Source organism: Scleropages formosus, chromosome 7 (genome assembly GCF_900964775.1).
Source record: "Scleropages formosus chromosome 7, fSclFor1.1, whole genome shotgun sequence".
NCBI lineage: Eukaryota > Metazoa > Chordata > Actinopteri > Osteoglossiformes > Osteoglossidae > Scleropages > Scleropages formosus.
This window is the reverse complement of record NC_041812.1, coordinates 9,491,552-9,505,890: the sequence shown is the minus strand read 5'-3', so window position 1 is coordinate 9,505,890 and position 14,339 is coordinate 9,491,552. Positions and strand designations below refer to the sequence as shown.

General features: G+C 42.9%; 1 protein-coding gene across 2 annotated transcripts; it reads right to left on the bottom strand.

The window, feature by feature from the left end:
* Positions 1-220: 220 nt before the first annotated feature.
* paxip1 (PAX interacting (with transcription-activation domain) protein 1) lies at positions 221-12,322 on the bottom strand. 2 transcript variants are annotated; one of them, XM_029253268.1, is made up of 21 exons: positions 12,115-12,322; positions 11,039-11,173; positions 10,475-10,518; positions 9,996-10,059; positions 9,645-9,755; positions 8,049-8,678; positions 7,112-7,868; positions 6,179-6,273; positions 5,896-5,991; positions 5,602-5,739; positions 5,243-5,364; positions 4,501-4,685; positions 4,009-4,052; positions 3,703-3,770; positions 2,738-2,840; positions 1,919-2,087; positions 1,718-1,818; positions 1,304-1,438; positions 1,105-1,180; positions 950-1,010; positions 221-455 (listed from the first exon to the last, which is right to left on the bottom strand). In XM_029253268.1, exons 1-21 carry the CDS (start codon positions 12,193-12,195, stop codon positions 440-442), a joined length of 3,231 nt encoding a protein of 1,076 aa, XP_029109101.1. In that variant the 5' UTR covers positions 12,196-12,322; the 3' UTR covers positions 221-439. The 2 variants fall into 2 exon arrangements, with proteins under 2 accessions (XP_029109101.1, XP_029109102.1); XM_029253269.1 differs by having other exon boundaries at positions 8,076-8,678.
* Positions 12,323-14,339: the final 2,017 nt, after the last annotated feature.

Sequence of the window (14,339 nt, the reverse complement as noted above, 5' to 3'; positions counted from 1 at the left end):
GAGCAGCACTGTTTCACCACACACTGTTTTCCCCTAAACTGGAACACAACTAATAAATGACAGACAATTAAACTGAACCAGACATATTTTATTATGTGACAAACCATGAAATTTTATTCCAAAAGAATGAAGGGGAAAAAAATAATTGTGATTAAGAAGTTTAAGGTATAAAAAAAAAAAAAAAACACTGATTTATAATTTAAACTCTTTAAAAATAACTGCTTTTCAGCATTCACCACCCACTTCTTTAAAAAAACCTGCAACATTAATGATTAAAAGTATTGACAATATACAAAATGGGTGATAAGCATTATTCAATAACTGTACATTATTATTATTCTGCATACTAATGACCTTAAAAGGCTTGCCCAAGGTCACGCATCAGCAGCAGATACTCTTTTCACCTCCGGATCACCTTCACTTCGGCTTGCACTTCCCATCATGTGAATTTATATGTGATACTGTTAAGGGCCATTGATGAATGTGATCTGAATGAGCAGCAATCAGGAAAACAAGGAGCACTTTGTTTTTTTTTTTTTTTTTTTTTTAAAAACATGTGGGGCAGCAGGTGGTGCAGTGGTTAGAGGCACCATCAGACTCAGAAAGTCTTGTATCGACATCCCAGCTTCAATACACTTACCCTGAATTAATGCAGTAAAAATTCCCCTACTGCATGAATTGGTAAATCATTGTGAGTATGATAGCATACAAACTTTACATCACAGTCACTTGAGTCACCTTGGAGAAGTCTTAGATAAATTAATACATTAAAGATGGAAGCATTCTTCCCTGCTGCCTTTTCCAATCTGTACAAGTCCTTGCAGAACCTTTGTTTCAATTTACAGCACTGAGCTGTCCAGTAATTAATAATAACATAAAACAATGCTAAGGGTAAACATCATGCTATTCCTTTACAGTTTCTGTACTGCTTTTTCTACAGGAAGGATATGAGTCATAGTCCAAAGACTGTGTCAAGACTCCAGTGAGGACAAACTCAGCATTGTGAACCTCTGCAAAAAAAAAAAAAAAAAAAAAAAAATTACAGCTTCACACAGATGAATTAAACACAATGAACACCAACAGACTCCACACAGATGCTCTTACCAATATTCTTCAAAAAGTACTCTTTGCACAAGTGGAGGTCATTTTCACATGATATCAAGATTATTTCTGGTAAACTCTGCAGGAGGGGGGGAGAAAAAAAAAAGGAAAGGACATTGTTAAAAAGCAACCTCATCGAAGGTGAGTTATGCAAATCCCTCTACATGAGCACAGTTTGACGAATCAAGCACCACAAGTTTACCTTGTTCTGCTTGTGCTCCATGACCTTTCGGAATGACGGTTGCTTCATTAGCACCTTCCCACCAGCGCACTCAACAATGGCCTTCATAGTGGTCAGGCTTGGGCACACCCCAGGAGTGATGTAGAAGAACTTTCCCTGAAAAAAGCAGACCAAGAATATGAGAAGGCACACTTCCAGCATTTTTGCTTTTTCAGCAAACCAAAACTGGATCTGATCTGATCTCGACTCTTTAGCTCAAAACTTTTATTCCCATAAATCCTAATCCTGCTACTGCCTTTGTGGCCACAAATCACTTTCAAACATTTCATCTTTGAATGGTGGCCGTGACATTTTTCTCTAGGCTCACAGCTGGATGATAAGGGTCTCCAGGTCCCCCTAAAAGGACACAGTCCTTTTCCTCCCTCTTTGACTTACCTTGAAAAGTGGGGCTGAATGGGCCCTCTTCAGTGACTCCTCCAGGCTAAAGCAGAAGAGAACCTCTGCCTCAGCATCCCTTAGCATGAAGTTCTGCTCATCTGTAGGAAGAAAGTTCTAATTCTTAGTTCCCCTCACTATTTGGCAATTCAAAGGAATACCAGTCTCTGAGCTGTTGGGCTCAGAGGTGCAGTAGCTCACCAACAAATTTCTGTGCTTTCCAGCTCTCCTCAAGCCACTCAGGCGTGACGATGTGCTTGACAATGGACACGGCCGTCAGGAACTTAACAGTTCGGGTCACCTTGCTTGCAATGAGATGGGTGCACTTCTGGGCGCTGTCGGCAACCTCCCCTCCAAGCTCATATAGCTTCTGCATACACAAGATGAGAGCTTGTACAGTTTCCTCACAATTCAGACAAAAGGGAAACATGAGTATGTATTCACCGATTAAATGCTGATTCAAGCATGAACCTCATGGCAAACAATGCAGCTACAGTCTCAACAATATTAATGGTAACAAAGAGGGGATGTTTTTCAGGTGTTAAAAGCCTTCATTACTTCAACAGCAAAAAACACACACACACTTTCTGAACCACTTGTCCCATACGGGGTCGCGGGGAGCTGGAGCTGAACCCGGCAACACAGGGCGAAAGGCTGGAGGGGGAGGGGACACACCCAGGACGGGATGCCAGTCCATCGCAAGGTACCCCAAGCGGGACTCGAACCCCAGAAACACCGGAGAGCAGGACCCGGTCCAACCCACTGTACCACCGCGCCCTCCCAGCAAAAAATTGTGTTAAAAATATTAAAAACTACTAAATATGTATTAAATTGTTAAATCATTGCATTTCTGTGTTATACTGATTTAGTTATAAACATAATATCTCATCCTAGACTAATCAGCTAATTATAATCTTGCAACCTTATGACTTTTATTGTATTATATAAACTCTGTGCAAGTCACCTTGGACAAAGGCACCAGAAAAATTAGTAATTGTAAAAACAATGTTCCACAGTTACCTTTATGTACAGCTGGACCTGAGTAGGCTCAAACCCTGTAAAGAACACGTAAGGTGTGGACTCTACTGGCAGTTTTTTCAAGGGTGTTGGAAGTTCATCCATCCTACAAGGGAAAATAAAGGAACATTTTCACCTGAGTCGGCTGTCAAACCGCAGGTCAGAATCTGCCAACATCCTCTGACCTTCACTGAGGTTCTTCCCATTCAGCCCAATATGGCTCTCAACCCAACAGGGGTCCTTAATGACATCGAAGAACTTACTATGTTCACTTGACTGCACTACTAAAGTCATGAGCACAACTTGCAGTTCTTCCTGATGGCAATCCTGAATAATCATCCAGATGAATCTGCCCCAGTTTTGTTTGGTGGAGTTTAGAATTTCAGTTTTGCCACAAAAACAGAGTATGGAGCATTGTTCTGGATAAAAGTGGGAGGTAAAGGAGATCAAAGAGCATCAACTTACTGTATTAGTCCCCTGGAATCTGATTTTTTTTATTTTAAAAAAAAAAAAAAAACTGCCAGTACTGGTGTTGCCTCAAAACAACCTGTGCTTGTGTATTCACCTTCACAGACATGGAAATCTTATTTAGGTAAGACTGTCTGAGAAATTGATGATCACAGATGTGGTAAAATACACTTTTGGATAACCAAACTGCTGTTTAAAACTCAAAGCATATACAGAATGGAGAAAATGATACTGAGAACAATGAATTCCTTATTGGCTCCATCAGCAGATAATACCAGTAGCTCGCAGCTCCTGGGCTCTGTGTTCGGATGTGGGTTTAAATTCCACTTGGCATGTCTGTGAGAGAGGCATCGTGGTCTATTCAGTTAGCATCTCATCCAAGGTTTACACTGCCTCACACACTATGCTTCCTGGAAAGGCCCGGGACCGCCTCCACAATTCACTGGACAAGAGGATATTTACAAAAAGATAATTACACAAATAAGCATCAGTTTGCTCACCTAGGCTTCTTGGCTGGGGGCTGAGCACCTTGTTCTGTCTGCTTTTGTTTCTGCTGAAGACGGATGTTCTACCATTCCCCACAGAAAGAAAGAAAAACAGAAAAAAAAATAACCCAAGCTAGGGAGACCAAACAATCTTTAATACTCAGACAAAAGAAATGACAAATGGAACATGCTGCCACCATCATACTGCTGGCTTCATGCATGAGCAGCACTCATATTGCTTGTGGTTTTTCACATGAGATAGTAGGGCTTAGTAGCTACTAGACATCCAACTCCAGACACGCTGAACTCAGTTCAACTCACCACCAGTGTTTCTGGGGAAACCTTCACCGGGCTCCTCCAGGCAGCTGTGGAGAGAAACGCCATTAGCGGTCTGCCAGCTCCTCCCCTCAAAATCCCAAAATACTAAATCACCGTGTCAGAAAAATAAAATTACAGTATTAAGTTCAGCATGAAAACTGTGATGTATTCTCTGGGTAGAAAGCTAGTACCTTGTTGCCGGGTAGGCTCCGGTTCCCCGTGACCCCGTAAGGGACAAGCGGTTCTGAAAATGTGTGTGTGTGTGTGTATTAAGTTCAGATGGTTGTTTTAGGGGGTTTATTTATGACCAGTTACCTAGTAACTAGTATAGCACAGCAAGAATGTACCACTAGAAAAGTGGGAGGGAAGTGAATCATTACCCACAAAGTCCTGAATCTCTACAGTACCTTTTGCTCAATGGATAATACTATGCACACAAAACCTGAAAACTATTTCTCCATGTACCCTCCTATGAAACACTGAAGCAGTTGTTACCCAGCAGGCTGTGCACCAGGTGCGGGTTGGGAGCAAGTGGGTCAGGCAGGCCAAAGGTGCTGTAGCGACTGTGCTGGATCTGCCGCAATGCCTCAAAGTTCCCCAGCAGGATGTCACACAGCCACTGGGCATTGACACAGGGAATCCGCCATTCTTTGGCCTTTTCATACTTCAGACCACTAGGCCTGGATGGAGACGTGTGAGGGAAATAACACTACTCAGTTACTCTTTCTACATCACTGCTAACAAAAATGCTACACTGCAAGACATCACAAGGAAGGCTGCCAGCTAATGCTAGTAAGATCCTTAGAAACACTAATAGCAAAAAACTGAATGGCTTCAGACTGTCCAAATAAATTCATGATAACCTTTCAAAATATAAACATTAACATAGTAAGTTTTGTAATATTTCTACAGCCATCAAGGAAGCTGAACTCACATTGAAGAATTTCATGTTCTTTTGGATACTGCATTGTAGGATAGTATAAAATTCTACCTTATTTAATTAAATTCCATTTTGTAACAACATTTTCTGCCAGAGAAAAGCAGCCAAAACATAACCAATACAGTATATTGAACACTTGAGTATGACACATTTACATTACATTTTCAGGACAAATACTTCATATCTGGGAATATCTGGCAAGTATCAACAGAAAAGTGCTGAACAAATGTACATTCAGAAATAAACTGTTTAACTATAGCCTAGGGATGTGAAATGAGCCATGGGAACAATGCTTACTCTTTACAGATGAGGACTGTGTTGCTGCGGCACAGGTATCCTGTATATCTCGCACCCGCCAAGTAGGCCATGAGCTTCAGGTCATCCCGATCCGTGTCGACAAAGCCCGTTACTGATATTATCTGTGTATTATTAATTAATGGGTATTATTAATTTATCATCCATTTAATTAAAATCTTATGATCTAAAAAGGTTTTACAAATTATCCTTACATCCATTTGTAAAGTTGATCTTCTTTTACACTAATTAAGCAGTATCTTTCATATAGCTGTGAAAGTGACAGAAACCCACTCTCCCCCCTAGTGTACAAAAGTAGTAGTGATTATCCTTTGCCAGAGGCAGCAGGAAGTGATGCCTACATGCTGGGAACACGGTTTGGCCCCTGGTGGGAAGGCGAAGGGTACATGCAGCATCCTGTGAGGAGGGACCATCTTCTTCTTCTTCAGGATGGTGTTGAGCCAGTGGGCTGTAACACAACGCTTTCCCTCCCTCAGTGCCTGGGGGGGGACAGGACATCAACAGCAGGTGATCACCAACAGGCTATCACACACTGCAATGTACAATGGGTTTTATGTGTTGGGGGGCCAAGTGATAGGGAAATCATTGTAACACACATACGCCACACAGGAACATGACCAGAGACAGCTGCCCACCTGGAGGTACGTACTGCTGACTTGGCTCTCGCAGAGCAGATGGGTGCAGCGGCTGGTCAGTGAAGAATCCACACACCCTCCATAGGACTGAATGATCTGAACGACAGGACAGGTTCATACCCAGGACATTTTGACCATATTTCATACCTTCTTTCCACACTATGGAAGCAGCACCTCCACCACTGGTCACAAATGTAGTTCCATAACCACTAGGTCACCTACTTGAAGTACTTGACACATATGGCTATAAGGAGACAAGAGAAAGTATCGCTCAAACCCTTACCCTCTTCCAAGTAGCCAGAAGCTGCTTATCTGACATTTGCTCAGGGTAGTCAGCTATGGCAAAAACACACCCAACCAGGAAACTGTCCTCAGGAACTGACAGGCAAAACAAAAATAAGAATTCATTTAAATATACCAACATTTTACATTTAGGGTTTTATATTTTCATTTTCTCCATGGTAATGAGTAGTATAAATACAGTGCTGAGTACTTTACACATGGCAATCAGAAGCAATAGGGATGGTTATAAACAAACCACAATGAAAGGGAAACAAATCACAACTTCATGTACTAGATATTGGTTCTCACACCATCGAGCTTGTCTTTCAAAATGGAAAGTGTTACTTTTACATCTCCTAACACCCATCCATACATAATCAATAACCACTTGAGGCTGGGTACACCCTGGACAAAACAGCAGGCTATTTTAGGGTAATCTCACACACCTACCCACTTGCATATTCACAAACTACAGGCACTATGGTCACCACTTCATCTGAACCATGTGTTTCAACTGTGGGACAAAACCAGAGCACCCAGGGAAAACCCTACATGAACACAAGGAGAACATGCTATCTCCAAACAAATCAGCCTGGATTCAAACCCACAGCCCAGGTGCTGCAAGGCACCAGCGTTGCTAACACTGGTGCTCAGCAAGAAATAACAACTGCGAACATATTTAGCATTGCCTTGAAGGTTTAAGTCAGAGCATCTGGGAAGATCCAACTGCAGTTTCAAACACATAGTTTAACCACCTGTAAATAGATGACAATGCACTATAACAGTAAGGTTGATAATGTTAGGATGTACCATGTAATATTTCAAAAATTAGATTCTCTCTTATGTACCAGTTTTAAATGTTTATCATTTACATAAATATTCTTGTGCTTAATAAAACCTCTACATCAAGAGGTCCAAATGTTGAGAGACTTACTGTCCAGGCCTGGCTCATGACCATAAAGCTGCAATTGTGGGGGCTGTACTGGACCCTGATGTCCCAGGGGCTGCTGGGAGTTTTGTCCTTGTAGTGGTTGCTGCTGCTGTTGTTGCTGCTGCTGCTGTTGTTGTTGCAGTTGTTGCATGTGTTGCAGTTGCTGCTGAAACAGGTGTTGCTGCTGCTGATGAAGATGCTGTTGGTGCAGCTGCTGGTTAGGCTGTTGGTGCTGCTGCTGTTGATGTAACTGCAGCTGTAACCGGTGCTGCGGTGTCTGTTGTAATACATGCTGTTGCTGCTGGAGCATTGGTGGCCGGAGGATCTGCTGAGGTCGCAGCTGTTGCTGCTGCGGCCCAAAACCATGAGGTGGCTGCTGAGGCTGCTGGGAGAACATCTGCTGGTGCACCTGCTGCTGATGTGACTGCTGTAGGAACTGGTGTGGCTGCAGGTAGCCTTGCGGGGTGCCCTGCTGTTGCGGCTGCTGCTGTGGGTGCAGCTGCATGATCTGCTGTGGTGTCAAGTGAAGGGGGTGCTGCTGCGGCAGGTGATGCTGCTGTTGCTGCTGCTGCTGCTGCTGCTGCTGTTGCTGCGTGATTGTGTGCTGCTGTTGCTGCTGCTGCTGGAGCTGCTGGGTGTCAGGTGGGAGCTGCGGTGCTTGTGGCTTCACTTGGCCAAAGAGAAGAGGGTTCGGGTGGCCCGGCTGGCCCTGGGGCGTCTGCTGATCCAACTTTGTTGGACCTGAAAGACTCTGTAGAATCTGGCAGAATATGGAGGGGGGGGGAACGTTACAACAGAAATACACTGAAATTCACAGTAAGATGCTGTTTAGTACCCTCCTGTCAGCAATTATTAGGAAGTTTTTCTCAAGTGTATTTATCATACAAAAAAAAAATAGGAAATATACTGAGACATTCTGTCAAAGCCGTCGCTAGCGTACATGTGCAACATTTGGAGGCCTGGAGACCTGTTGGATGTCAGTGTTATTGGTGATGTTCCTCAGTGTTCGCGCAGCTGGGTTCCAGGACCCCATGATCTCCGGCCTCTCCAGCCCAGTGGCACTATGCCCCGGTGGCCCCACAGCACCCCGCCCATCAGGTGTCGTCACACCTGGGATAGGCGGCACAGTGGCACACAAGTTTATCAGGCCCGATTCCTTGCCCTGTTGGAGTCGCCGCTTTGCGGCTGTCGGCTGTGTAACCTCTGCTGGGGTCCAGTTCAGGTTACAGTCCTCCTTGTCTGGAGACGAGTCGGACGAGTCATCAAACATGCGTTCTCCCTGCCTGTCAGACTTGGGGGAGGAGCCACGGGGCAAGCTGAGGGGTGAGCCATCCCGCGATGAGGCTGGGCTGGACCGCCTTGAGCGATGCTCTACATAGCTGCCGTCTGACTGAGAGCCCCGGTCGTAATCCTCCTCGCTCTCTTCACTCGCCTCCTCCGCTTCCTGGTAGGTGAGCCGCGGATGGTAGGGAGCCTCATCTTTCCTACACTTCTCTGACACAGAGTCCAGGATCCATTCTGGAGTCACAATCTTAATGTTGCCATGCTTCAGAGCACACTCGTACTTTTCCTACAACACATGAAGCAAAACACTCAATTCCGGCAACACTCGTGGGCCACGCCAATGACACACTCATGGCTCAAAATGAACACTACACTTTGTTACCAAACATAGACATATGTTGGAAGTATGGTTTTGTTAGACACCATGCCACTCTGTGCACCCTTTAAAGTTACAAATCCCTCCAAAGTAGAGACATAAAAGGAAGCGACAGCAATGAAAGAAGGATAACCAACTTCCTCAACACCCCCCAATGAGCAGTACAGCCATTAACCATTAGTCTTCTTTCCTGTAATAAAGGCTGTATAAAGCACTGGCCAGGGTCTGGCAATAAAAACCAGGGGGAAGGCCCATTACGGAAGGCTGGAATTGAACCACCATCAGCCCATCGTTGCCTAACAATGTATGGGTATCCTCAGCTCAGGGGCCATAAAACCCACTCTGTCACCCATGCTTAACATCACATTAACCATTCCAATTTCCTTAAATTTTGTCAGACTGTGTTGATAAAGGGAATCAACGGGACTCTCAGACATAAAGGGTCCAAGCAGGAGACGCAAGTCATAAAATAAAGCCATAAAAAGGTTCACAGCTCTAGAACAATGGAGGCACAAGGATAGCGGTGTGGTCCTTCACAGTCTTCACTTTCATTTCCATAAAAAAAAAAAAAAAAAAAAAAAAACAAAACTATGGAAGAAAACATGTCTGTAAGACCTAAATGCTTGGTTTTAACAGTGTTAAAACAGTGTCCTGTACAAGTAGAGCCATCGCAGGTCCTACATGAAACCACTGTTAGCACTTTGCCCTTATAGTCAGAGAGGCCCAGAACCATTATAAAACCTGAACTTCAATAAGAAGTGCTAGTCAGTACTGCAAACTCCTGATTCATCAACAAGCTGCTACTGAAAAGCCTAAACTTGTGCTATCAAAAACAACAGTGCAGAAAATGCAGAAAGACAAACTGAAGTCAGTTACCCCTTGTGGCTCTGGCACAACTAAGTGTGTGCATTTCTTGTTCAGATGAAGCTGGCAATCACCTCCATAGAAGGTTATCAATGCCCAGAGGGCATTCAGATCTTCTGGAAGCTGTAAGTAAGGATAACAATAGGTGAAAAGAAGGCTGACTGCCATCTTTTACATTCTCATACAACAACAATATAAACTTAAAACTAAAATGTTCTACTGATCACACTGCTCAGCATCAAATAGTAGAAAATACTCTCCTCTCAGCAATCTATTGCAACAGATGAAGTTAAGTATGAACAACATTGCTAAATAAGAGCATAATGCAGCATGATTCTGAAGCAAAGCAAGGATGAAACATACCCTTGGCAGACATGCGGTAACACCAAAGAAGACCTGGCCTGATTCTGGGGAAAAGCCTGTGACTCTGAAAGACAAATGCTAAGGAATATTCGCAATAACTTCAAGCAACATTCTATGCTTCATGTTTTCCTGTTTACCACTTTACCACTCATTCCGGCACCGACTACTGTTTTAAATATCTAATGTAGATCACAAGCAGAACTCCACAGAATAAATTTGTCACAACTGCAACAGTTAAAAGAAGTGTTCTGAATAGCTATCCATAAGAGTAATTTAAATCAAACACTGAATCCAACTCCCAACATTTAAGCATATTTGTAATTATTTCACTTAAGCAAGAAAGGTAAAATTTAACAAGTATACTAGTCATGTTCCACGAAGAACACTGACAAGTGAATGTAAAATTCAGCCTTGATCAATGACAGCTTAACAAAAAGCTATTTAGTGGCGTTAGGGACTTTGTCAACATGAAAGGATACGGCAGCAAATCTCCACATCTTACTGACAAAATTACCCAGGAAGGCTGAAAGAAAAACACAAAAAGGTCAAAACAATTCCCTGTATTAAATATTACACTACCAGGTTTACAGTGATATTTGTTTGTTTATTGCTTATGCAGGGGGGCGCAGTGGTGCAGCGGGTTTGGCCAGGGCCTGCTTTCTGGCGAGTCCGGGGTTCAAGTCGCGTTTGGGGTGCCTTGCGACGGACTGGCATCCCATCCTGGGTGTGTCCCCTCCCCCTCCAGCCTTGCGCCCTGTTTTGCTGGGTTAGGCTCCGGCTCACCACAACCCCACTCGGGACAAGTGGTTTCAGACAGTGAGTGAGTGCGAGTGTGAGCGTGTGTGTATGTACTGCTTATCCACTGGAAGTTAGTAATAGTCAGTTTCGGTGATGATGTTATTCTATTGATAGCCCTTCTAAACACAACAACCAAGTAAACTGTACCGAGGAGTCACCCAAACTTCTGATATGCTATTAAGAAGTACTAAGTGGTCAGCTCAGAGACAAGCCATTAGAATTTCAGCAGAGTACAGCACACATACCTTGACAACAGGTAAATCAAACACCTCACGTGACTCCCCAACCTCAGGGTTATCTCCATCCTCTGCAATGATGTGTGTGGCCAGGGCATTATAGGAAACCTCCTTTGCTTTACCTGCCTTCAGCAGTTGGACAACCTGAACAAAGAAGCAGACCCTTTCAGAAAGTCACCACACAAACTCTGCTGTTTACAAACAAACACACAACCACCACTTTTCTACAAATAACCTGGAGAACTATGCAATATAAAATATTTCTTTATATCAACATTTTACTTACACTAAAAAAAAACTAGAAAACACATACATCACACAGTGTACATCACTGCTACCTGGGAAGGTTTTGCAGCAGTAGAGCTGCTGCCTCACAACTCAAGAGGTTGCAGGTTCAAATCCTACCTCTACTGAAGGTACTTATCCTGAAGTAATGGGGGGGTCAAATAAATATAAATGTGTTCGTTCATCAAAGGAAATGACAATGAATTTTAAAATGAAAACGACTTTGAAATAAAACACACTGCAGACCCCAGTCACCAAGCTAAACCATATTTCCCATTTGCCACAGCTGGCTGGTAAACTGGACGCACTATATAGCAGGAAGTGGAAATCGGCAACTTCCGGTCCAACAAGCGTATTCCCACAACAGCGAGAACAGCACTGCGCATGCTCACAATGAACCGCACAATTGCGCAGGGCTTCACTGTCACAGTCTATCAATTAAAAAAAAAATAAAAACAAATGAGTCAATTTGCCGGAGAATAGCAGGCGAGCGGACTGCGACACGGAAAATTATAGAAACACACTCGGCAATACATAACACTATGCAATTGAAATGTTTAATCCTATATTCGCAAGATAAACCAACGACGGCACTAGTCTAGAGCTAGCTCAGCTGAGCAACTGTCACACACAGTGTATCATGATTCATGGGTGAGCAACAAGACGGTTACTGTAAAAAGCACTGAGAAGTACTCCTTTCGGTTACATTAATTTTTTCGTCACGTCGTCCACACAGAGAGAAACAGGAGCCCCCAACAGCTACTAGTAGTAGGCGCCAGCAGTTCCCGGGTTATTTTCACCTTTTGGTCAATATCCCCCACCACGTAGAATTTCACATCCTTAAAAAGCTCGTCCGGAACTTTCAGTTCCTCGTCCGACATTATATTTCAGCAGTTTAACGGCACAGAGAAAAAAGACACAAAATTATAAAAAATAAAGTTATTCCTGTGGCGATATTCCTATGATCCGACGGTGCAGAAGCGCCAAACAGCGCCGCGCGCGCGCTGGGTCGGCTCCATTCCACTCTGAGGGAGAGTTCGCAAGGCTCTCTCTACTCTCCTGGGTCTTTCTGATTTTTTTAAACGTCTTGGCCTCTTTCTGATTCTGTTCATTACATTGTAAAGTGCATGTATCTCTTTTCTTCCAAAGATGCCGTGACTCTGTCCTGTCATATCACTTGAAGCAGTTTACGCCCCCCCCTCCGCAGCGAACTGTTCGAACTGCCGTAGGTGGAGTCAGCAGTCCGCCTTCAGCCGCGCGCCGCGAGGTACTACATCCGTTCACTCTTTTCATGGAGACTTAAAGAGTGAAAAAAAACCCGCCAATATTAAGGAGAACAGAATATGAATTAAAGAAAGCTCCCTTTCATTTCTTTCTTCCTGCTTTATGAAGGAACATGCGTATAGTTTGTACTGGGCCGCGAACCCATGTCCATCCTCTCAGTTTCACATGTGATGATGGGTCTATCCCAGTTCTAGGTCACCTAGACCTGTGTCTCATAGCTGTGTTTACTTATGGAGTGTTTATTATTTTTTAAAATTTTATTTCACTTTTATTCAATCTTGTTAATTTATTACCCATAATTCATCACATAACATTATACAAAAAAATTAAGAAAAGCCAACTTTCCGGTTCCTGTTTGGAATAGCCGGTTTCCTTCCACAGTGAAAAAACTTTTTTTTTAAGCTTTTTTTACTCACTTTAAATTGCCCTTGTTTTGTGTATTGGTGTTAGTGAGAGAAGGAACATGTATGCTTCCCCTTTGATGGACTGGCATCCTATTCAGAGTGTACTCTGCATCACACCCTTGGCTACTGGGATAGGCTCTGGACCACTGTGATCCTGCACTGGACAAACATTTATTGATGATGGATGATGGATCGATTGATTCATGTACAGCGGAGACTGACGAGTCAGCTGTACAAATAAAAAGCAATTCTTCTGTAATTCTGACCAGCAGTCATTTCAAAATCCTCTAATCTAAAAGTCACAACTGTTTAAATGAAACATTCATTGTACAAACCTAATGCTGTAAGTCACCTTAAAGGAAGGAGTGAGATAAGTGTAAATGCAATAACACAGAAAATCTAATAGGTGAAAGCTTTTAGCCATTTCAACACACTTTATTGTTCGTTCAGTGACCTTAAAGAGCAAATTCTCAATCCTTCCCTGGAAGCTGAACCTGCAACCAGTTGATGCTATTTCTGCTTCTGCTGCAGACCCACCTGCTGCTTCTATGGAGGTGACGGGGCTTGGATACTTGCCTCCTGGCTGTTCATCTTCAAACCATCACTCACCTGTGGATGAATGGAGGTAACTGATTGCGGGAAAGGTTCACCTACATGGTCACCTTCATCTGCAGCATTGATTGGGCTTGAGTGCCTCTTATTAACTCGAGTGCTGCCATTTGGTGTCCTGTCTGTCGCTGTTCATTACATAACAGCCAAAACAGGGGCACTGAAATGGATAAAATGAGCCGATAAAACCTAAAAATGAATAGACAAAACAAGCTGTTATTACGATAATAATGATGTCTAAGGAAGTCTGTAAAAGAAAAGTAGAATGATTTCATTAAAACCAGCTTTAAAATTTTTCTTGGATTTACTGAGGGAAATATTGGTGTTTTTATCTTTCATTCATGCTACGAATGCTATTAAATTTACATTTTAATAAAGCAGAACATGTTTTCAAATTCATTTAATTATGACTAATATTCTCAGAATTCTAACACTATGGTGTTTTATTTTTGATGAATTGTTTTGCCATTTTACATAATGGATCGCTATACTGTCATATACAGATTAATACGCAATCATTCTGTCAGAATACTTTTCAATTTCTATTCACTAACTGCATTTCTAAACAGGAAGAGCATCTCACATAAACGGTTTAGAAAGGCAATGGGCCCCGAGTGTAAAGGCCACATAAATCTAATTTTAACTTCATTTGTTTGTTCATTAGACAGTGACAGCTTAGTAAAAAGGAGGATTGTGTTATTGCGTTTGTTTGATACATGAGCACCTCA